This window comes from Bufo gargarizans, chromosome 6, assembly GCF_014858855.1.
Source record: "Bufo gargarizans isolate SCDJY-AF-19 chromosome 6, ASM1485885v1, whole genome shotgun sequence".
Taxonomy (NCBI): Eukaryota; Metazoa; Chordata; class Amphibia; order Anura; family Bufonidae; genus Bufo; species Bufo gargarizans.
The window spans coordinates 380,562,706-380,588,191 of record NC_058085.1 but is presented as its reverse complement, the minus strand read 5'-3'; the positions used below and the strand labels follow the sequence as shown (position 1 = coordinate 380,588,191).

General features: G+C 45.4%; 1 protein-coding gene across 4 annotated transcripts in view; it reads right to left on the bottom strand.

The window, feature by feature from the left end:
• The window catches only part of LOC122940910 (killer cell lectin-like receptor subfamily B member 1B allele B), a 107,787-nt gene that overhangs the window by 69,099 nt on the left and 13,202 nt on the right, over nucleotides 1–25,486 (bottom strand). For 2 of the 4 annotated variants that reach the window (XM_044297821.1, XM_044297822.1), the window contains 4 exons: nucleotides 23,406–23,507; nucleotides 17,244–17,392; nucleotides 17,013–17,125; nucleotides 16,176–16,882 (listed from right to left, as the gene is read on the bottom strand). The exons of 1 other annotated variant lie outside the window; for it this stretch is intronic. In XM_044297821.1, the coding sequence (XP_044153756.1) occupies nucleotides 16,762–16,882; nucleotides 17,013–17,125; nucleotides 17,244–17,392; nucleotides 23,406–23,507 (485 nt within the window). In that variant the 3' untranslated portion in view covers nucleotides 16,176–16,761. Of the gene's footprint in view, nucleotides 1–16,175; nucleotides 16,883–17,012; nucleotides 17,126–17,243; nucleotides 17,393–23,405; nucleotides 23,508–25,486 lie in introns of those variants that run through there. One more of the 4 variants, XM_044297824.1, reaches the window with a different exon arrangement.

Genomic DNA, 25,486 nt, shown 5'->3' with positions numbered 1-25,486 from the left:
CCCTTCCTGGCTACCTTCAGCTAATATGGAGAAGCTGCCCAAGCTTTCCGGCCCGTTACCCTGGCGTGACACGCCTAAGCATAAGAACTCAAAGAAGAAACTGCTAATGGGAGACTGATCTGTTGTCTCCTGACACAGGAGGTTGAAGTTTAGCTTCTCTCATGGTAGTCGCTTGTCCCAGAGAGAATCCTTGTTTAACTACTCACTATGTATGTGCTCTTTAGTGGTAGAGATTTAAAGTTGTCACTGTTAAGAATGTTCAGTTCCAACTATTGCTAGCAGTCTGGTCAGACGCTCAGTTTGGTATGCCTCGGTACTGAGAGAGAGGTTTAGTTCATGTAATATCTCCTTAGGCCTTGGAGGTGGAGGAACAGCATAGCTTGGTCCATACCTTGGATACAAGTTCTGAATCCTTGAAGTATTAATGTTATTCGGTCAGTTTATGGAATTATATAAGAGGTCGGGTGAGTGGTTCATCTAGAATTTTTTCTAGAAGTCTTTACCTATGTCCCCTCCCCCAATCTCTTATTCGCAAAATGTAACCACACCATTGCGCTGTACAGCGCCTATGGGACTGAGAAGTCCTTTCATTCTGTTTATATGTATTCTTTATGTCTTAATGTCGTTTTATTTTACTTTTTCGAGTCGAGATGCCTGGTTCACTGATATTAGGGAGGAGTTTGGTCCAGATACCCAGTACTCTAGATATGGCGCACATCACACTATATTCACTTAATGTGAACGGAATGAACATTCCGCAGAAGCGTAGCCAAGTTTACCACACACTCAGAAAGGAAAACCCAGATATTGTGTTTCTACAAGAAACGCATTACAGATATGACCATGTCCCCAATATGTCCAGTAAACAGTTTCCAGATTGGCACCATGCCACTCACTCTTCGGCATCTAGGGGGGTCTCTATTGGTTTTAGTAGGAATATCCCATTCCAATCAACAGCGAAATTAATCGACCCCAACGGCAGGTACCTATTTATTAAGGGGAAGGTATTGAACTCAATGGTCACCCTCGCGGCTATATATGCACCAAACAAGGGCCAAATTAAATGGCTGATACAGGCTTTAGATTCCTTGAAACAGTTTGCTGAAGGGACTTTAGTACTAGGGGGTGATTTCAACCTGGCACTCGATCATGAGATGGACTCCACATCTGCCACGTCCCAGTTTTCGGGAAGACAGAAGCGTAGATTACAGTTGGCTTTGGCAGATATGGGCCTATCTGATGTTTGGAGATTGTTTCACCCAGAGGAGAAGGACTTTACCTTTTTCTCTAAAGTGCATGGCTCCTACCAGCGCATTGATTATATGTTTTTATCTAATACTGTTATTCCCAGAGTTAAGGAAGCCTCTATAGGGTCGATCACAATATCGGATCATGCCCCGGTGAGTCTGAAGGTAGTGCTGGATGGTATGCCTGTGAGGTCCTGGTCATGGAGGCTCAATACCACCCTTCTGGAAGAGAACGAACATAAAGATAGGATTAGGAAGGTACTCCTGGATTATTTTAGCTTAAATGAAACCCCTCAGATGTCATGCCCGATAGTGTGGGAGGCCCACAAAGCTGTAATAAGGGGGGAGTTTATCAGCATAGGTGCAAGAGTTAAAAGACGGAGAACACAGATGATAAACTCTCTGCTTTTGCAGATTTCCACACTGGAAAGGCTTCATAAAAAGTCTCAGACGTTTGAGGTTTTAAACCAGCTAAAATCCCTAAGATCACAGTTAAAGGACAACCTGAACATTAAATCCGCTAAAATACTACAGGCTTTGCGCTTTAAATATTATTCGCATGGGGATAAGGGCTCTAAATTAATGTCGAATCTGCTAAAGTCCCAGAGGAATAAGTCCTTTATTCCAGTCATTAAATCTAAAGAAGGCCACAGACTAACGGCTACACCAGCCATAGCGAAAGAATTCTGCAAGTTTTATACTTCGCTGTACAATCTGGAAGGAGAGGGTGGGCAAGAAGCCAGGGACACTGCAATGTTGCAAAATAACATAGATGATTTCCTGAAATCTATTGATGTGCCTGCCTTGTCTGCCGGGGACAGGACAGATCTACTGAAACCGTTTACTGAAGAGGAGGTCACCAAGGTTCTCAATAGCATTCCATCTGGGAAAAGCCCAGGACCAGACGGTTTCCCTATAGTGTATTATAAGAAATTTGCAGAAATATTGATTCCACATTTCACCATGATGTGCAATTCCCTTCTTGGGGGCTCTGCTCTCCCTACACAGGCCCAGGAAGCGACTATTACTATCATTCCCAAGGAGGGGAAGGATCCTGAAGAGTGCGGTAGCTATCGTCCCATCTCGCTCCTCAACACAGATTTAAAATGGTGGGCTAAATTGCTAAGTCATCGCATAGCAGGTTTGTTACCCGGTTTAGTGGGCGAGGAGCAGGTGGGGTTTGTGCCCGGCAGAGAAGGCAGGCACAATGTTAGCCGAGTGGTAAATGCAGTCTGTTATGCTAAAAAGAAAAATATGCCTTTAATATTGCTAGGGACAGACGCTGAAAAGGCCTTCGATAGGGTTGGGTGGCCTTTCATGCGTAATACTTTACTGGCATTTGGCTTCCCTGATGCATTTGTCAGGGCGATTTTCTCCCTATATTCAGCTCCCACGGCCCGTATTTTAGTTAATGGTACACTGTCTGATCCCTTCTTTATTAGGAACGGTACCAGACAGGGATGCCCCCTCTCCCCATCTCTGTTTATATTAGTTCTTGAAACGCTCCTATTAAAGTTCAGGCAAGATCCTAGTATTAAGGGAGTCAAATTCAAGGGAGACACGCAGAAAATGGCAGCATTTGCTGACGACTTGCTATTGTTAGTCACCAACCCTATCGAAGGAATGAAGCAAATATTGGACACTTTTAAAGCCTTTGGGGAGATCTCCAACTTTAAAATTAACTTGGAAAAGTCTGAAGCCATTGGAGTTTCTCTAACCCCTTCACAATTGAGTAAGATTAGAGGTATGTCCCCCTTTAAGTGGCCCCCCTCTGCGATTAAATATTTGGGTGTTATGATTCCAGCCAATCCTACACAGCTGTTCCAGCTTAATTACACTCCGTTATTAACAAAAGTGCAAGCGTTCCTGAATAAATCCTTATTACCTAGGATTTCATGGTTAGGACGGAAAAATGTTTTGACCTCATACATCCTACCCCAAATACTATACATGTGTCGCTCCCTCCCAATAGCTATTCCCAGATCGTTCCTGAACAGATTGAGATCAGTTATAGGGAAATTTCTATGGGGGAACAAAAAAGCTAGGTTACCTTACTCTCTACTTACAAGGAAGAAGAGGCATGGGGGAATCTCTTTGCCAGATATCTCTGCATATGTTCAAGCTATCCACCTAGAGAGATGGTTGACTTTAACTAGATCTGGAGACAACCCCTTGCATGTACGCTTTGAAAGAGAGGTATTGGGGAAAAATAGTGCTCACTTGTTGTGGCATAAACCTCTAACTGTCCCCTATTGCTCCCCTTAATACATTACCCTACGTTCTTTCAAGTAGAGTTGTGGAGACTAATCCTGTGTGGGAATCTGTTTCAGAGCTCAAGGTAGGGGACCTTTTGAAATTAACTCGGGTCACTGATATCTACGAATCTCTCAGAGGAGAGCCACCGACGGTAGGGTCAGATATTCAAAAGTGGGACTTTGAAGTAACCTGTAAGAAGTTTAAGGTATCTAGCATCCGACCAAAGATAGATCCATCGTGGTTGGAAACCATGGTTCTATTACCAAAGTTGCCACCTAAAACTCTTTCCTTAATATATAGACAGATTTTAGAAAAAAGAGGGGACGACCAGCCCACTTACCTTAAGGAATGGGAGAAGGAGTTACGGATAATTCTGGATGAGCCCAGCAGAACATTTATTTTGTCGCACTCACATGGTTTTTCCAGATGTGTCAGGGTGCAGGAGAACTCACTCAAAACCTTAACTAGATGGTACCGTACAACTGAATTCCTCCAAAAAATCCACTTAATCAGCTCTAGTGAGTGTTGGAGATGTTTGGAGGGTGTGGGCAGCATCTCTCATATATGGTGGCATTGTCATAAAATTAGACAGTTTTGGGATTCAGTGGAGGATTCTATGAATAGGATCTGCACAGGAAACTTGTCACTTACTGCCTCTCTAGTTCTACTGTGGAAACCAGAGGGCACTTTCACTCCTAATAAAAATAACCTACAGACACATATGATTACAGCCGCCAAGTTATTGGTCCCAGCATTGTGGAGAACTACAGAGCCGCCCAGTTTAGACATGTGGTATGAGAAAATGACTCACTTATGTAGAATGGAGGAATTGGCAAGCTGGGAGTCTCACAACAGACAGAGGTTTTTGAAGACTTGGCAACCTTGGTTGTCGCATATGTCTACGCATCAGGAACAGAGAGCTTGAGTTACCCCCAGCCGAAAGTATTTGGAGATCAGAGACCTTTCAATTCTGAGGGGAACCAATCTGAGAATATGGATAGGGTTTGTCTGAACGTGTGCTACAGTGATGTGGTAGATGAATGGGGCTAAAACATACACTTGCTGGTGTATAGACTCCAGAACACAGCTGATCAGATCTTAGAGGTGAACCAACTCGACTTTTTAGGTTTTGTCTTAGGATTATGTTTATGATCCATTGTTTTTGGTATGTGTTTTAATTTTATGTTCTTTCCAAGAAGGAAATTTTATGTTTAGATCCTGCTATATCACAATGCATGATAAGTCAGGTCTATGTACCACTTGCTGTCTTTTTGATTGAGGTAATACTTGTGATATGCTCTAATTGGCTATTTAGACCAGTTGCACTGGTCATGCCTTTTTCCTACATTGTCAAAGTACATGCGATAATGTGCTTTATTGATGTCTACTTTAATAAAAAGAGAATGTTTAAAAAAAAAAAAGATTTAGACTATTCTCTATGCCTAGAACAGGCGTATAAAATGATAAATAAGATGGACCTGCTGGTACGCCCCCTTTTTAAGACCTGGTGTGAGCGTGGAATAGTCGCAGATTTGGCCGCAAATCTCCTTTCCAACCGTATCTGCGCCAGATATATGACAAAAATTGTCATCTATCTGATAATAAATGGCCCCCTACATTTTTTTATGATATGCCTGCCATTGGGCCTTACTTTCCCACTGCTGTTTTTGGGTTCTGCTACTACTGTGATCTTCCACCATCTTGTGCTGTATGCCACTGCTGCTGTCCCCCCAACTCTCCTATGGGGCCACTATTGTCCCTGTTACTGCCACTGCTGCTGTCCCTCCTCCCCACTCTGTTATGGGGCCACTATTGTCCCTGTTTGTGTTGACATCAATGTTTATTTTTCTGTTCTTCTTAACCCGTAGAGGACCCGCGCTGTACATGAATGGCGCTGGTGGACGTGACTTAAGGACCAGCGCCGTACATGTACTGCGGGCTGATTGGACAGGTGTAGGAGCTGCGCCCCCCTATCAGCGGCATGGACCAGGCAGTCACTGACAGCTGGGCCCCTGCTGCATATGCCGGAATCGGTGAAAACACAGATGCCAGTGTTAACCCCTTGTTTGCCGTGGTCAAAGCTGCATGCAGAGGGTACGGGTGTCCCACACTGCAGTGACGGGGACCCGAGGGCAGAGAAGGCAAGCCCGATGCCGTCCATAGGAAACTAAGCTTTCCTTCTACAGAAGCCTTAGGCTGGGTCTCACAGGCAGGCTGTCAGCATAAAAGCCGACATGTAATGTATTACAATGCAGGATCTATTGTAATACATTGCAGAGGGGATCAGACACCAGAAGTTGAAGTCCCAGAATGGGACAAATATAAAAAAAAATTTAAAAAAGTTTCAAGTAAAAAAAAAAATCCAAAAATAAAACACATAAGATTGTAAAAAAAATATAATTAACTAAAACCAGACATATTGGGTATTTCCGCGTCCATAACAACCGGCTCTACAAAAATATCACATGATTAATCCCCTCACCTGAACGCCGTAGAATTTTTTTAAATAAAAACTGTTCTAAAACAATAATTTTTTTGTCACCTTACATCACAAAAACTGCAACACCAAGCTATCAAAAAGGCGTATGTCCCCCAAAATAGTACTAATCAAACCGTCACCTCATCCTGCAAAAAATGAGCCCCTACATAAAACAATCGGGCAAAAAATAATAAAAAACTATGACTCTATGGAGACACTAAAATATGATTTTTTTTGTTTCAAAAATGCTTTTATTGTGTTAAAAGTGAAAAAAATTTAGACATATTAGTTATCGCCGTGTCCGTAACAACTAGGTGTATTAAAATATCACATGACCTAACCTCTCAGGGGAGCACCGTAAAAAAATGTAATTAAATAAAAATTGTGTAATTTTTGGTCACCTTACATCTCAAAAAGTGTAATACCTAACGATCAAAAAGCCATACGCACCCCAAAATTGTACCAATCAAACCGTCATATCATCCTGCAAAAAATGAGACTCTGCCTAAGGCAATCATCAAAAATAAAATAAAAATTATGGCTCTCAGAATATGGAGACACTAAATCATTATTCGTTTTGGTTCAAAAAAGCTTTTATTGTGTAAAACTTAAATAATAAAAAAAAGTATACATATTACCGTAGTTTTTGCCCCATAAGGCACATTTCTTTTGCCCCTACATCTTATGGGGCGAATACTAATGAGCTCTTTCATTATGGAAGCGCTCATTAGTACCGGAGGACCAGGAAGCGGTGAAGGCTCTGTACTCACTGCTTCCTGGTCCTCGGCTGTCGGCTGTGCAGTGGCTGGGTCACAGAGCTCCCTCACGCTGTGCGCACAGATTCACAGCACAGCTGACAGCAGGAGGAAGACAGAGCGCAGGCCGTGAGGAGCGGCCACGTCCAGGAGCAAGTGAGGTAAGTGGTTTATTTATTTTATTAAACATGAGGCAATAGGGGCTGATCTGAGACAATGGGGGCAGCTGGGGGCCAATATGAGAGGCAATGGGGGCTACAGAGGGCTGATCTGAGACAATGGGGGCAGCTGGGGGCCAATATGAGAGGCAATGGGGGCTACAGAGGGCTGATATGAGGCAATAGGGGCTGCTGGGGGCCAATATGAGAGGCAATGGGGGCTACAGAGGGCTGATATGAGGCAATGGGGGCTGCGGGGGGCAAATATGAGAGGCAATTGGTGATACCTCATAAGGGCTGATATGAGGCAATGGGGGCTGCTGGAGGCTAATATGAGAGGCAGTGGGTGCTGATATGAGGTCTGATTGTGGTATAAAGTCTGATTAGGGGTCATTCACATTGGGGTCTGAGCTGAGTTCTGATAAAACTTATGTAATAAAAAAAAGTATACATATTACCGTAGTTTTTGCCCCATAAGGCGCATTTCTTTTGCCCCTACGTCTTATGGGGCGAATACTAATGAGCTCTTTCATTATGGAAGCGCTCATTAGTACTGGAGGACCAGGAAGCGGTGAAGGCTCTGTACTCACTGCTTCCCAGTCCTCGGGTGTCGGCTGTGCAGTGGCTGGGTCACAGAGCTCCCTCACGCTGTGCGCACAGATTCACAGCACAGCTGACAGCAGGAGGAAGACAGAGCGCAGGCCGTGAGGAGCAGCCGCGTCCAGGAGCAAGTGAGGTAAGTGGTTTATTTATTTTAAACACGGGGCAATAGGGGCTGATCTGAGACAATGGGGGCAGCTGGGGGCCAATATGAGAGGCAATGGGGGCTACAGAGGGCTGATCTGAGACAATGAAGGCAGCTGGGGGCCAATATGAGAGGCAATGGGGGCAACAGAGGGCTGATATGAGGCAATGGGAGCTGCTGGGGGCCAATATGAGAGGCAATGGGGGCTACAGAGGGCTGATATGAGGCAATGGGGGCTGCGGGGGGCGAATATGAGAGGCAGTGGGGGCTGATATGAGGTCTGATTGTGGTCTAAAATCTGATTAGGTGTCATTCACATTGGGGTCTGAGCTGAGGTCTGATTGTGGGTCTGATCTGAGGTGTTGTTGGGGTCTTAGTAACATTGGGGGGCTGATTGGGGCTGTTAGCTGAGGTCTAATGAAAAATATTTATTTCCTATTGTCCGCCTCTAAAACCTAGGTGCATCTTATGGGCCGGTGCATCTTATAGGGCGAAAAATGCTGTAGGTATCGCCACGTCCGTAACAATGTAGATTGTAAGCCGTCACGGGCAGGGCCCTCTCTCCTTCTGTACCAGTTTGTAACTCGTCTTGTTTATGATTAGTGCAATTGTCTGTATTATGTATGTGCACCGCTTATCATATGTACAGCGCCATGGAATGAATGGCGCTTTAATAATAAATAATAATAATAACCTGCTGTATAAAAATATCACATGAACTAGCCTCTCAGGTGAATACGGTAAAAAAAAAAAAAAAAAAAGCAATTTTTTTGTCACCCTCCATCACAAAAAGTGTAATACGAAGCGATCAAAAAGTCATACTCACCCCAAAATTGTACCAAACGAACCATCATCTCATTCCGCATAAAATCAGACCCTACCTAAGACAATCGCCCAAAAAAAAAAAAAAAACTGGCTCTCAGAATATGGAGACACTAATATCAATGTTGTTCTCTTCCAGTGTCTCCTATCTCGGCGATTTGGACAGCAAGCAGCGATGCTGGACGAAGAACCGGAGAGGAGGAGGCGACAGTGGGTTCATCCTAGTGTCGCTCAGCGTCATTGGAAGGCATAGTTCCATACATTATACAACGACCTGTGACAGGACCCCTTCAAGTTTAAGAATTACTGCCATATGGAGGCTTTTGATCATCTGCTGATGTCTCTACATTAGTGGCCCACCAGGAGAGACGGAGTGAAGCCCTGGCAGTGGCCCCTGATTTACAGAGTACAGTATTTGCCAGCGGCTAACTTCAAAGGGGGGGCGGAGGCAGAGCCGTGCGTGCAGCCATGCAGGCGCAGGCTCAGCCAGGAGAGGGAGTGGTTTCGTCTGGCAGTACTGTCCGCCTTGTCCGGAAGTGGAGCGGCGGAGGAGAAGCTGCGTGCCGAGTTAGCGAGGTGAGGGCGGCTGTGGGGATGTGACTAGCAGAGACTCGGAGACAGTCTCTGCTCTGGCAGTTGGATGCTTGCTAGTAGCTAGAGTACACTACCATCACATAGGATAGCAGTAGTGCGTCCTCTTACTAGCACCGTTCTAGCCACATGTGAAGCTGCAAATGAGCTCTGCAAGTAAGAGGACCCACTACTGCTATCCTACAAGTACTGTTAGATGTCACAGCAGAGTCCTATGAATCATGTGATGGTCTATGGCCCATAGACCATCACATTCATAGCACAAGCGGCAGCTATATCATCATCATCACTGCTTCATCATATGCCAGCAGGGTTATTAACATCGCCGCCAATCCCGCCATTATTGCTCACACAGGGCTGGTCAGCACTGGAAATATGGGATTGCAAGTGCAACACCTATGGGAGCAGTGACTGTCACCATATTGCTGAATCCGAAAAAAAGCTATGGAGGCAGCATGTCCGGTAATAATGGGCACAGCCAAGTGAACTTAACGTGCAAAAAAGTTGTGACGTTTCGGCCGCTTCACAGCCTTTATCAAACACACTGTGCAATTTAAAAGTATCTGCTTAAATATACTAAAACACACCCACTATCAATGGGGTGGCCAATGACAGAGACAAGAGATACTGATGTCATACAAAGTGCGCCCACAGGTGCTTCTACAAAGTGTCTCATTCATATATGTTAGGTCCCCTATCCCACATAACTTCACATCGCACGTGTGTCACGGCGTACCCAGGCCTCTGGCGCGCATGTCGGGAGAGAGGGAGCAACGTCACTGGCCGCTTTACTCCGAGTCAGCTGACCGCAGGAAGCTCTGCCCCTTCGTCGCACGTCATCACCAGTCTCCCGGCATGTGCGCCGTTGCCAGGGACGCCTAGGAGTCACCTCCTCCCCGTCGCTTGCAAGCGATCGCTCCACCGCATCACGTCCACAGCACCAGCAGCCAAACCCCAGAACAGGTGGCGCAAATCAGGTGACTCACCTAACACTTGCGCCCTCTCACACGAAGGGGGACATCCGCACATGGGCCGGTGGCAACACCACGCCTCCAGCCAAAAGCCCGGCCTTGGTGACGTCGCGGCTCCACCCTCCCCATGCCCGTCCCCCCCAGGTCTGTCAGAGACACGACTGAGGTCTGAACCCGCCCCTTGCTGTGACGCGCGGCGCGGGACGACCGCCTGCACGTCAGGGATGAAGAATAGATCCCTCATACTATACCGTGCTCTGCTCCGTGCGGACCAGGGAATAAGTGAAAACATGTGTGTATAATACAGAATACAATTAAATAAACACTACACAGAGAACAAGTTGCCATGGTCACTTTACACATTTGTAACTGAGAATTCTATGTTCATTCCGAACGGTTGCAAGGCTTTCATTTCAAAGATCCACTTAAGTTCCTTCTTGCGCAGAATGCGATCCTTGTCACCCCCTCGTCTCAGAGGGCCGACAGAATCAATAATTCTGAAGCGTAGTTGGTTGACCGAGTGCCCACGCTCCACGAAGTGTTTTGCCACCGGCTTATCTATCAGGGCCCTGCGGATATTGCTCTTATGTGAGTTGATGCGCTCCCTGGCTTCCATTGTGGTTTCCCCTATGTAAATAAGGCCACACGGGCACGTGATCATATAAATCACGTCCCGTGACCTGCATGTGTAGAAGTTTTTTATCTTGTACGGCTTGCCACTGTAGGGATGGGCAAAGGTATCTCCCTTGAGCATGTTACCACAATTGCAACACCCAAGGCAGGGAAAACACCCCAACTTCCTTGGTGCCAGATACCTCTGCCCATCCCCACGTGGCTCACCCACTTCCGTCCTCACCAATTTGTCACGCAGGTTGGTCCCCCTCTTGTATGCCATCATGGGGAAATCCACAAACTCCTCCACCCTGGGTAATCCTTTTTGCAGGATGTGCCACTCTTTACGAATAATCCGCGCTATATCACCACTCTTAGATCCGTATGTGGAGACAAACGGGATCCGTTTGGCATCCCTCTCCTTCACCTTCCCTTGGAGCGTGGACTCTCGGTCAACCTCCCCCACTTTCAGTGAGATCTTATCCACTAGTCGTCGTGGGTATCCCCTATCCAGGAATTTCTTCCCCATCTCCTCCACCCTCCTCCCAAAACGCTCCTCCCCAGATACCACCCGTCTCACCCTCAACATCTGACTCCAGGGTAACGACTCTACCATCCGTCGGGGGTGGTTGCTCCTGAAGTCTAACAGATTGTTCCTGTCCGTTGGTTTATGGAAAATATCTGTTTCGATACCTCCCTCCTTAATGTGTACCATCACGTCTAGGAATTGCAGGGAAACCTTCGTGTGAGAGGGCGCAAGTGTTAGGTGAGTCACCTGATTTGCGCCACCTGTTCTGGGGTTTGGCTGCTGGTGCTGTGGACGTGATGCGGTGGAGCGATCGCTTGCAAGCGACGGGGAGGAGGTGACTCCTAGGCGTCCCTGGCAACGGCGCACATGCCGGGAGACTGGTGATGACGTGCGACGAAGGGGCGGAGCTTCCTGCGGTCAGCTGACTCGGAGTAAAGCGGCCAGTGACGTTGCTCCCTCTCTCCCGACATGCGCGCCAGAGGCCTGGGTACGCCGTGACACACGTGCGATGTGAAGGTATGTGGGATAGGGGACCTAACATATATGAATGAGACACTTTGTAGAAGCACCTGTGGGCGCACTTTGTATGACATCAGTATCTCTTGTCTCTGTCATTGGCCACCCCATTGATAGTGGGTGTGTTTTAGTATATTTAAGCAGGTACTTTTAAATTGCACAGTGTGTTTGATAAAGGCTGTGAAGCGGCCGAAACGTCACAACTTTTTTGCACGTTAAGTTCACTTGGCTGTGCCCATTATTACCGGACATGCTGCCTCCATTGCTTTTTTTCGGATTCATCATGAGGGAGCCCTAAAGAATCTTGGACTCCAGGTGGGCTGTTGCATTCCGGTTGACCGCAAGATCTGGTGAGTGCGATTCCAATACTTTATTTTTTACTACTGTCACCATATTGCTGTGAGTGACTGATTCCAGCACAAGCAGCAGCTATAATCATCAGTCACTCACAGCAATATGGTGACAGTCACTGCTCCCATATGGGACAATCCCATATTTCCAGTGCTAACCAGCCCTGTGTTAGCAATAATGGTGGGCATATGATGAAGCAAACTGGAAGGATAAGTGAAGGAAAATAAAGAACTATGTACCTCCCATGCTGCAGAATGACACATATAGGCCGAATGCACACGTGAACGGTCCATGGTATCCCGGCCTGGATTCCTGCTGACAGCAGGAGCGCATGGCGTCATTGGTTGCTATGACGCCGTGCGCTTCATGCCGCCACTGTACTACAGTAATACACTCGTATGAGCTATAGGAGTGTATTACTGAAGTACAGTGGCGGCATGAAGCGCACAGCGTCAGTGCGCTCCTGCTGTCAGCAGGAATCCGGGCCGGGATACCACGGACCATTCACGGCCGTGTGCATTCGGCAATAGACTGATTCCAGCACAAGCGGCAGCTATATCATCAGCAATATGGGCATGGGCACGGTGGGCGTGCAGGGGTCTGGTGGTGTTAGGAAATGGTATTGAGGGTGGGGGGGGGGCCCAAATTGAAATCTTGCACCAGGGCCAATGAGCCTATAGCTACGCCCCTGTTAAGAACTTTTACTACTTTTAAATGGCATCCTTATTATTATGCATTTATTGGATCAAAATGTATTTTCTCTGTGAGATTTTAGTTCTGCCATTAGGCGTGCATGGGTCTGGTGGTGTTATGAAACGGTATTGAGGGTAGGGGGGGCCCCAAACTGAACTCTTGCACCAGGGCCCATGAGCCTATAGCTACGCCCCTGCTCTACATCCAGTCCTGACCTTCATGGACACGAGTATGAGGCGCAGCATCTCTGCAGAGTAAAGGCATGTAGTCACATTGAGGTAAGAACTATTAAATATATTGTGCATAAAAAAAATATATACAGTATATACTATATATATATATATATAGAAAAACAAAAAAGTGTAGTGGCAGCACCGTCAAATGATATAAAAGTGGGTGCAACTAGCCCAGTATGGATAGAAGCCAATCCAGATAGATAAAAATTGCAAAAAAGGGGCAGCACTCCAAAAAGTAAAAATGCAAATAATGCTTTATTTACCCATGTGGGACATGCAACGTTTCTCAAGCCTATATATATATATATATATATATATATATATATACACACACACACGTACATACAGGTCATTCTAAAAAAATTAGCATATTGTGATAAAGTTCATTATTTTCTGTAATGTACTGATAAACATTAGACTTTCATATATTTTAGATTCATTACACACAACTGAAGTAGTTCAAGCCTTTTATTGTTTTAATATTGATGATTTTGGCATACAGCTCATGAAAACACAAATTTCCTATCTCAAAAAATTACCATATTTCATCCGACCAATAAAAGAAAAGTGTTTTTAATACAAAAAAAGTCAACCTTCAAATAATTATGTTCAGTTATGCACTCAATACTTGGTCGGGAATCCTTTTGCAGAAATGTTGGGTCTTGCGTCTCTCAACTTTCTCTTCCCAATATCCCACAGATTCTCTATGGGGTTCAGGTTAGGAGAGTTGGCAGGCCAATTGAGCCCAGTAATACCATGGTCAGTAAACCATTTACCAGTGGTGTTGGCGCTGTGAGCAGGTGCCAGGTCGTGTTGAAAAATGAAATCTTCATCTCCATAAAGCTTTTCAGCAGATGGAAGCATGAAGTGCTCCAAAATCTCCTGATAGCTAGCTGCATTGACCCTGCCCTTGATAAAACACAGTGGACCAACACCAGCAGCTAACATGGCACCCCAGACCATCACTGACTGTGGGTACTTGACACTGGACTTCAGACATTTTGGCATTTTCCTCTCCCCAGACTTCCTCCAGACTCTGGCACCTTGATTTCCGAATTACATGCAACAGTCCAGTGCTGCTTCTCTGTAGCCCAGGTCAGGCGCTTCTGCCGCTGTTTCTGGTTCAAAAGTGGCTTGACCTGGGGAATGCGGCACCTGTAGCCCATTTCCTGCACACGCCTGTACACGGTGGCTCTGGATGTTTCTACTCCAGACTCAGTCCACTGCTTCCGCAGGTCCCCCAAGGTCTGGAATCGGTCCTTCTCCACAATCTTCCTCAGGGTCCGGTCACCTCTTCTCGTTGTGCAGCGTTTTCTGCCACACTTTTTCCTTCCCACAGACTTCCCACTGAGGGGCCTTGATACAGCACTCTGGGAACAGCCTATTCGTTCAGAAATTTCTTTCTGTGTCTTACCCTCTTGCTTGAGGGTGTCAATGATGGCCTTCTGGACAGCAGTCAGGTCGGCAGTCTTACCCATGATTGCGGTTTGGAGTAATGAACCAGGCTGGGAGTTTTTAAAAGCCTCAGGAATCTTTTGCAGGTGTTTAGAGTTAATTAGTTGATTCAGATGATTAGGTTAATAGCTTGTTTAGAGAACCTTTACATGATATGCTAATTTTTTGAGATAGGAATTTTGTGTTTTCATGAGCTGTATGCCAAAATCATCAATATTAAAACAATAAAAGGCTTGAACTACTTCAGTTGTGTGTAATGAATCTAAAATATATGAAAGTCTAATGTTTATCAGTACATTACAGAAAATAATGAACTTTATCACAGTATGCTAATTTTTTGAGAAGGACCTGTACAAGTAGTTATACACAGAAGCTTACCTTTCCTGTAGACGGCTGATGTCTGGTCCTCACAGGCAGCCTGGAGAAGTAGGTGCCATCACCCCTCTGTGCCATCCAGGGACAGCAGTGGAGGGGTTAATCAGTAACCTACTATGGGGGTCAGAGAACAGGACACATGGGGGGGGGGTATTCTAGAGGCCTGAGTGCTGGAGCAGCCAGCCTGCCCTACAGTAGCTTCACACTGGTGGGTGGGGCTTGATCCCATAAAGTTCTGCTATTGGCTGGCAGCTGATGTCATAGTAAGCTGCCAGCCAATAGAAAACAGAAAGCAGTGCTGGCAAGTGGTGTGCAGTACAGCGGATCCCAGCCTGAGAGCGGCCATAGGAGGAGGAGGAGACGCCATGATACTGTGTCTGCTCCTCACTGAGTGCGGACCTTCAGCGGGAGGAGCTCCAGCGCTGCTGCTGTAAGTGGCATCTGCTTCTATAAAGTGCAGGAGCTGTGAGCAGGGGCGGCCCTAGATCTAATGAAAACATCCACTACTGCTCTGGGGCCCCTTCGGAGCTCGGGCCCCGAAGCAGTCGCTTCCCTGATAGCTACGCCACTGAGTTCAGCCCCATTCACTTGAATGGGACTCAGCAGCGTCTGGGTCATGTGACTGATGAATGTGACATCACTGGCCTAGGAAGTGGCATAAGCGTTCATGGACATCATGGATTGGTGGGGTGGCGGGATTCAGACTCCCATCAATCTGATCTTGATGACCTATCCTGTCCTGGAGAACCCCTTTAAAATAAGAAATAATATCTTAAAGTGAGGACATGGGGGTCTGCATTGGAGGACAGGAACCAGGGAAAGAATACTTTGAGGAGGTGGAAGACTGTAGCAGACCACCATGATGACAGGAGGAACAGAGGAGCATGACCTTACCCTTCCCTTCCCATGCATCTCTGCCAATCACAGCAGAGTTTGTAAAGTATAGACCAGTGATGGCTAACCTCCGGCACTCCAGCTGTGGTGAAACTACGACTCCCAGCATGCTCCATTCATTTCTATGGACTTCTGAGAACAGCCTGGCAAGTATGCATCTTGGGAGTTGTAATTTCACCACAGCTGGAGTGCCAGAGGTCAGCCGTCACAGGTGTAGACTATAATCTACCTACAGAGTGATATTCATGCAAGTTTGTAATAAATGTGAGATGCAACAGATGTTTGTTTGTTTTTTTACAATTTTATGTGTTTTATTTTGGCAAAGGGGCTTTTTGTTTTTTACGCAGAACTTTTTTTTTTCTTATGAAAAAGACTTTTTTTTTACTTTTTTTTTTTCTTACTTTTTTTTTGTCCCACTCTGGGACTTCAACTTCTGGGGTCTGATCCCCTCTGCAATGAAAAACAATATATCCTGTATTATAATGCATTGCCTCTGAGCTTTTATGCTGACAGGCTTTCATAGAAGGCAAGCCCCGCTGCCTACGGAAGGCATCTGGTTGCCTTTTCTGCCATTGGGTCCCCGTCACTGCAGCACAGGGACCTGATGGGGAAGTGGAGGGAACCCGTACCCTCTGCAAACCAGCTTTGACCATGGCATGCAAGGGGTTAATACACCGGCATCAGTGTTTTCACGGATGCCGGAGTATGCAGCAGGGGCCCAGCTGTCAGTGATTGGGCAGGCACAGCTCCTGCACCCGCCCGATCAGCCCCGCCATACATGTACTGTGCTAGTCCTTAAGTCACGTCCACCAGCGCCGTACATGTATGGTGAGGGTCCTCTATGGGTTAATGTTCTGTTATTTTGATGCAGAAAAGATTGTTGGATTTCTAGAGTAATTTCTAAATCTTAAAAAATTTGTTCCAATTATCAAGTTGATGATTTTCTGCCGGCTCCATTCAGAGGAATGAGACAGAAATGTCTGTAACAAATCTGCCGTGTCTGCAGTCGCCCGAACCCACAGATCTAATGGAAAGTTTTTATAACTTTATTCAGCTTCATGTGCATTACATAAAGGTCAGATCCTCACGGCTTTCTTTAGACAGATCCATCTGTTAGTAGATCTGCAGTCCTCCTGATAATAGTCAGATCTAGTCACTGATACACAGCGTCCTGATGATTGTGTCTCTATCTGGATCCTGAGCAACAAGAGAATAAAACAAGGAGAAATGATGAGAAATCAGTAATTATAAGAGAAGTCCAGACCCCGGTGATTATCTATATTCCCAGTAATGACCAGTGTTGTGCTAGTGTCAGGAGGTCACTTACAAGCCGCTGTTATAATGTTCTCCATCCACCCATCTCCAGCCGTCTCCATCACGGTGAAGTCCTATCCAGTATGTGTCCCATCCCTGCTGTCTGAGATCTCTCTGTATAAACTCCTGTAATAAATAAGGAACAATCCTGACATGACAGATATAACTAGATGTGATGACACAGCGGACTGCGGCCGGTCTTCTCCTCCTATAATCTCCTTATACATGGACATAGACGCCATACCTTCTGTTCCTGGTTCTTTATGACCGGTAGATCAGCTCCCATCTTCTCACACTGATCCCGGCTCTGGTTCCATGTTCTCTCTGGTACATCTGAGTAGTAATAACAGTCGTCTCCATGTAGAATCCAACCATTAGGACACAGAAGACAACCTGGAAGAGTTTGAAGCTTCTTTATAGATCCAGTAATAGTAGGAGCGCCATTTACATTCAGAAGACGTGTGTAAGGAATAATGTGCAGCGCTGAGGTTTTACTCCAAGGTGTTCGGCAGATGTACCGAGAGACTAAGGGTGGATTTACCCCGGGTGAGGACAGTCGGCTGCTCGTTCAGTGGAGGTGAAGCTCTGTATTTACATGCAGCGATCTCCTCCACAGTATGAGGAGGAGGAATCGCTGCTTCTATCGCTCGTCCCCATACAAAATGATTGCTCCTGGGCAGTAGAGAGCTGATTAGAGAGCACCGTCTGCTGCCCGGGAACGATGATTGAGGCGTCCTCGACTCTGATCATTTCACCCAATGAACGAACGTTTCGCTTGTTCATCAGGTGATCTGCGGCACCTTTAGACGGGACGATTGTCGGTAACGAGCGTTCTGCCCGAACATTGGGCCATGTAAATCTACATTTAATGTCCTTATACACGTAGCAGTTATCAAGGAAAAACTTTCGGGGTGTGACATGTGACTTCACCGCGCCCGATCAGCGGGCTGAGGTCATTGTGTAGCTATATAATATTTTGCACGGTTTCTTCAATTAAGATGGCCACGTCATTTTCTAAAGGAACATTAGTGTCCAGCAATGTCAAATGGTGACCATCCTTTATAGGTTGGAGCTCGGGCCATGGTTGTCACCCATATTCTCCCCAAAAGCAAAGAACCAAAAGCAGTGAGAACCATCTACATAGAATTGTTGAAAAAAAAAAAGATGAATTAACACATTCAGGACCTTGGATAAGAATGCTCCTCCTAACTTGCAGGTACTTCAGGCACTAGGACCCAGCATTCTTGTCCTGAGTAAACAGACAGTGACAGGACAGTGACATCAGCTGATTGTCTCTGCCATAGGTGTTGTGACCAATCACAGCTGTCCCCGTCTGATGCTCGCTGTGATTGGTCAGTCAATCCAGACAGTGCTGAGGAGCTGGAGAGTGTGCGCTATTAACCCTCCACGGTATACTCCTAACTGCTGAGGAGATCGGAGCTGCTTGTCAGTCTCCTCTCCAGCGCTGAGGAGAAAGGAGCTATGGATTTGCCCTCCCTTCCCCCTCAGTTGCAGAGTTAACCCCTTCAGCCCTTCAGTCCCCCTCACACATTCACAGCCCTTCCTTTGTGCTCCCTGATGTTTGGGGAGCTGTGTGACCAGTGAGCTGTGCCTGCCCTTCCCCCTCCGCTGCAGTTAACCCCATCAGACACCCAAAGCCCTTCCCTGTGAATAAAAAATAATAATAATCTAAAAATAAAATAAAATAAATATATAGTTAGAATATAGTGTATATATATATATATATATATATATATAAGGACGTATGTGTATGTGTGTATCTATGTTCCGCTAAAACAAAAAAATGCAACCACCCATTTCAACGAAACTTGGTATACACATCCAGGGCCGGCTCTAGGTGAAATGGGGCCCTGGGGCGGAAAACAATAAGCCCCCCCACCCCCCCCCCCCATGACACTTGCTGACTTTAACGTCCCATATTGTAAACAAATGCAAGTGGCAAAGCAACATGTACAAGTAAAAATCCCCCCAAATGCACATTTCTCCAGTCCAACTGACTCCAAACAGAACCAGGGTGGGCTAGTACACTGGCACGGGTGAGATGGTGCCTGGGATGGATCCGATCCAGTTTAATCAACCAACCTACCAGACTGGGATGGATCCCGATCCAGTTTAATTAACCAACCAGTTACTGGTAGGTTGGTTGATTAAACTGGGTGGGATCCATCCCAGGCACCATCTCACTCATCCCAGTGCCAGTATACTAGCCCGCCCCCTGGTTCTGTTTGGACAGTTGGACTGGAGAAATGTGCATTGGGGGGGGGGGGAGAGGGCCAGTTACTGGTAGGTTGGTTGATTAACCCCTTAGGGACCCATGACGTACCGGTACGTCATGAGTTTAAAGTGAGATTGTGGCGCCCCAGGGGTTAATCCGCACAGGATGCCGGCTGAAATCAATCAGCCAGCATCCTGTCACAACGCTGGGGGGGGGGTTATATGACCCCCCCGTATCGGCGATCGCAGCAAACCGCAGGTCAATTCAGACCTGCGGTTTGTTGCGTTTTCTGCAGTTTCTGATCGCCGCTGTCCCTGACCGCGGCGATCAGAAACTTTAGTGTGCCAAAAATTCAAACTGGATTCCCAAAAAGTTGGGACACTATACAAATCGTGAATAAAAACTGAATGCAATGATGTGGAGATGCCAACTTCTAATATTTTATTCAGAATAGAACATAAATCACGGAACAAAAGTTTAAACTGAGAAAATGTACCATTTTAAGGGGAAAATATGTTGAATCAGAATTTCATGGTGTCAACAAATCCCCAAAAAGTTGGGACAAGGCCATTTTCACCACTGTGTGGCATCTCCCCTTCTTCTTACAACACTCAACAGACGTCTGGGGACCGAGGAGACCAGTTTCTCAAGTTTAGAAATAGGAATGCTCTCCCTTTCTTGTCTAATACAGGCCTCTAACTGTTCAATCGTCTTGGGCCTTCTTTGTTGCACCTTCCTCTTTATGATGCGCCAAATGTTCTCTATAGGTGAAAGATCTGGACTGCAGACTGGCCATTTCAGTACCCGGATCCTTCTCCTACGCAGCCATGATGTTGTGATTGATGCAGAATGGGGTCTGGCATTATCTTGTTGAAAAATGCAGGGTCTTCCCTGAAAGAGATGACGTCTGGATGGGAGCATATGTTGTTCTAGAACCTGAATATATTCTTCTGCATTGATGGTGCCTTTTTAGACTTGCAAGCTGCCCATGCCACACGCACTCATGCAACCCCATACCATCAGAGATGCAGGCTTCTGAACTGAGCGTTGATAACAACTTGGGTTGTCCTTGTCCTCTTTGGTCCGGATGACATGGCGTCACAGATTTCCAAAAAGAACTTCGAATCGTGACTCGTCTGACCACAGAACAGTCTTCCATTTTGCCACACTCCATTTTAAATGATCCCTGGCCCTTGAAAACGCCTGAGCTTGTGGATCTTGCTTAGAAATGGCTTATTCTTTGCACTGTAGAGTTTCAGCTGGCAACGGTGGATGGCACGGTGGATTGTGTTCACTGACAATGGTTTCTGGAAGTATTCCTGAGCCCATTCTGTGATTTCCTTTACAGTAGCATTCCTGTTTGTGGTGCAGTGTCGTTTAAGGGCCCGGAGATCACGGGCATCCAGTATGGTTTTACGGCCTTGACCCTTACGCACAGAGATTGTTCCAGATTCTCTGAATCTTCGGATGATGTTATGCACAGTTGATGATGATAGATGCAAAGTCTTTGCAATTTTTCGCTGGGTAACACCTTTCTGATATTGCTCCACTATCTTTCTGCGCAACATTGTGGGAATTGGTGATCCTCTACCCATCTTGGCTTCTGAGAGACACTGCCACTCTGAGAAGCTCTTTTTATACCCAATCATGTTGCCAATTGACCTAATTAGTGTTAATTGGTCTTCCAGCTCTTCGTTATGCTCAAATTTACTTTTCTCAGCCTGTTATTGCTACTTGTCCCAACTTTTTGGGGATTTGTTGACACCGTGAAAATTTGAATCAACTTATTTTTCCTCGTAATCATCATATCATCATGTAAAACTTACATAAATAAAAAAAAGTATTATACATATTAGGTATCGCCGTGTCCGTATCGACCGGCTCTATAAAAATATCACAAGAGTTAACCCCTCAGGTGACCACCATAAAAAATAAAAATAAAAACGGTTTAAAAAAAGCCATTTTTTGTCATCTTACGTCACAAAAAGTGCAATAGCAAGCGATCAAAAAGTCAAAATAGTGCCAATAAAACAGCCATCTCATCCCACAAAAAATGAGACCCTACTTAAGATAATCGCCCAAAAACTGAAAAAACTATGGCTCTTAGGCTATGGAGACACTAAAACTTTTTTTGTTTTAAAAATGAAATCATTGTGTAAAACTTACATAAATAAAAAAAAATTTATACATATTAGGTATCGCCGCGTCCGTGACAACCTGCTCTATAAAATTACCACATGATCTAACTTTTTAGATGAATGTTGTAAATAACAAAAAAAACGGTGCCAAAAAAGCTATTTCTTGTTACCTTGCCGCACAAAAAGTGTAATATAGAGCAACCAAAAATCATATGTACCCTAAACTAGTACCAACAAAACTGCCACCCTATCCCTTAGTTTCTAAAATGGGGTAACTTTTTTGGAGTTTCTACTCTAGGGGTGCATCAGGGGGCTTCAAATAGGACATGGTGTAAATAAACCAGTCCAGCAAAATCTGGCTTCCAAAAACCAAACGGCGCACCTTTCAATCTATGCCCTGCTGTGTGGCCGTACAGTAGTTTATGGTCACATATGGGGTGTTTCTGTAAACGGCAGAGTCAGGGCAATAAAGATACAGTCTTGTTTGGCTGTTAACCCTTGCTTTGTTAGTGGAAAAAATGGGTTGAAATGGAAAATTTGGCAAAAAAATGAAATTCTCAAATTTCATCCCCATTTGCCAATAACTCTTGTGCAACACCTAAAGGGTTAACGAAGTTTGTAAAAATCAGTTTTGAATACCTTGAGGGGTTTAGTTTATAGAATGGGGTCATTTTTGTGTGGTTTCTATTATGTAAGCCTCGCAAAGTGACTTCAGAGCTGTAGTGGTCCCTAAAAATTGGGTTTTTGTAAATTTCTGAAAAATTACAATATTTGCTTCTAAAGTTCTAAACCTTGTAACATCCCCAAAAAATAAAATATCATTCCCAAAATAATTCAAACATGAAGTAGACATATGGGGAATGTAAAGTCATCACAATTTTGGGGGGTATTACTATGTATTACAGAAGTAGAGAAACTGAAACTTAGAAATCTGCAAATTTTTCAAAATTTTTGGTACATTAGGTATTTTTTTATGCAAAAAAATATTATTTTTTTACTTCATTTTGTCATGAAGTACAATATGTGACGAAAAAACAATCTCAGAATGGCCTGGATAAGTCAAAGCGTTTTAAAGTTATCACCACTTAAAGTGACACTGGTCAGATTTGCAAAAAATGGCCAAGTCCTTAAGGTGAAATAGGGCTGAGTCCTTAAGGGGTTAAACTGGGTCGAATCCATCCCACCCGTCCCAGTGCCAGTATACTAGCCCAGCCCGCCCTGGTTCTAGTTGGACTGGAGAAATGTGCATTTGGGGGGGGGGGGGGCAGTTACTGGTAGTACCAGTAACTGCCCCCCCCCCCCCCCAAATGCACATTTCTCCAGTCTAACTGACTCCAAACACAAACAGAACCAGGGGCGCAGGGCGGGCTAGTAGTACACTGCACGGCCCGGACGGGTGAGATGGTGCCTGGGACTAAGTCAGTGAGTGGGAAACTGGGAATGGATGGATGGATCATGGATCCAATCCAGTTTAATTAACAACAAAACAATATAACCAATGAACCTACCAGACAGAGACAGTAACTGTAACTGGTCTGTGATGACTGACTTCTGTAGACTGGACTTGGATTCTTGGAAGAAGTTGGAACTTCAGTGGAAGTTTGGAACTTGGATGGGGGCTGGCTGCCTTCTGACTGTGGGCGGCGGGCCTTCCCTGGCACTGCTGGCAGAGTCAGACTGGGCTGTGGCTGGCTGCCAATGGCGCTTGCTTTACTTGCTCCTTCAATCCAAGTTCTCTGCTCTGGGCAGGGGGGGGGGCGGAGCCTGTGGCAACATACGCCTGCCAGATGCTAGAAGTGCCTGCCTTGCCTGTGCCGTGCATGCCACTGCTCCAGTCTTGAATCTCTTAAAGAGACAAGCAGCGCAGAGCAGGCACAGCGGCTGCCGAGCCGGCGCTGGGGGTCCCTAAGGAGTCGGGGGCCCGGGGGCAATTGCCCCCCTTGCCTCTATGGTAGCGCCAGCCCTGTACACATCCCTTGCTACCTGAAATAAAATCCTGCGGGGGTTTCAGGTCTCAAAATAATTGATTTACCTGAAGCACTGTCAGCGTTGTTCACACAGAGCTCCTGACGTAGTTCTTTACATTCAGTGATACTTTGTTTTGTTGGATGGTGGTTATAAAGGCGCTGACAAACTGAAAGACACAAGAGTCAACCAGACATCAAAGAGTGAAAAATACACCATCGAGTGAGACATTGGATCATTGAAAAAAAAGTGTCCGTTCGTGGCGTCCCACGTGAAGTGGCTGGACGGTAAGCTTACCTATATCTTGTGTTTTTAGTGGTGCCAGGAGGAAAAAATGCACAGGTACCTTGCTTGAATTGGGTACAAAGCAGACGCAGTCGCTGTGGCTTTTGATCGGAACACTGCTGTACCTCACTGCTTCTCTATGGCGATCCCAATCTCTCGGCTCGTTGTGCTGTCAGCTCTGTGTCTTTGGCGTCCCTCGTGTCTCAGGTAGCGCCTACACAGGTGGTAGAGGTGGGCTGACCTAATGCTACTTCCTGTAGCGGCCGACTGCTGCAATTCTTACTGGGTGTCTGTCTTTGAAGCGCTTCACTTAATAACAACTTGAACTATGCTTAATATCATGTTGCCGGTTAATATGACATAAGATCAAATGTATCGTCCACGCCAGACGCGTTTCGAAGACTCTGCTGTCTCCTTCCTCAGTGGCTGTATTACATCTGTCTAGTAAACCGGCTTATATATATATATGTGCCATCTTAAATGGCTATGATCCAAATCTGTCATATTAACCGGCAACATGATATTACGCATATTTCAAGTTGTTATTAAGTGAAGAGCTTCAAAGAAAGTCACCCAGTAAGAATTGCAGCAGTCGGCCGCTACAGGAAGTAGCATTAGGTCAGCCCACCTCTACCACCTGTGTAGGCGCTACCTGAGACACGAGGGACGCCAACGACACAGAGCTGACAGCACAACGAGCCGAGAGATTGGGATCGCCATAGTGAAGCAGTGAGGTACAGCAGTGTTCCGATCAAAAGCCACAGCGACTGCATCTGCTTTGTACCCAATTCAAGCAAGGCACCTGTGCATTTTCTCCTCCTGGCACCACTAAAAACACCAGATATAGGTAAGCTTACCGTCCAGCCACTTCACGTGGGACGCCACGAACGGACACTTAACCTGTAAATGTGATTACCACAGACTCCATCTGCAATTACATTTTGAAATTGTATTCTGACCTATGAATTCACATCGCAGCAGCACATGAATATCATTCATCACGAATATCTCAGTGTAATAAGCGGCAATCAGCAATACTAGACCAAAAAGGTATATTTTCTAGAGAGACCTCCTAGAAAGGTAACAGATGAAGTTGTATCAGATTTTTGGATAAGATCCATGTGAGAGGCAGAGCCCTGTATATTGCTGCTCACCTTTCACCACATTTTTGATCACTAAATATCATATCAAGTTGTTACAATCTGTTCACGTTTTAAGAAGAGGCACCCGACTTGTGTATCATCCAGTTCACTCACTAGTGTCACCAGGAAAGCTGGTTGTAATTCTACAGCAATCTGCTGCGCGGATCTTCCAATACACCGCTACAGGTGTTATACAATATTCGGACTAATCTCATCACAGGTTTTCTGCAGTATATCAGCTGACCTGACATGTGGACAGCATCTCATTGATCAAGTTTATCAACCTCACCTTTTAGAATATTTTTATTGAATATTTACGGAGCAGTTTTTTAATATAAATTTTTTTAGATTACTGTAAATGTATGCATTTTATTTATTAAAAACCACATAGATTTTATTATCCTACATCCAGTCTATGTGATTCCATCTATAAGAGTGCCCATACGCTTCTCCTTTATCTACTTTACTTGGTGAACAGGGTGTAATACCAGTTTGGCGCACCTTGCCATCACCAGACAGAGGGAGAGCCGTCCTTTACATTCTCTACTAGGTAGGTTTTATACCTGTGTGAAACACCTTCCTGCGCTGTTGTAAAAAATTAATAGTCAAATTTTTTAAAAAATAGAGATATTAGTACTGTAGGTTTTATATAACGTATAGATATACAAGCAGTAGGTTAGGTAGGATATATATACAGATATACACACACACGTAGATCTCG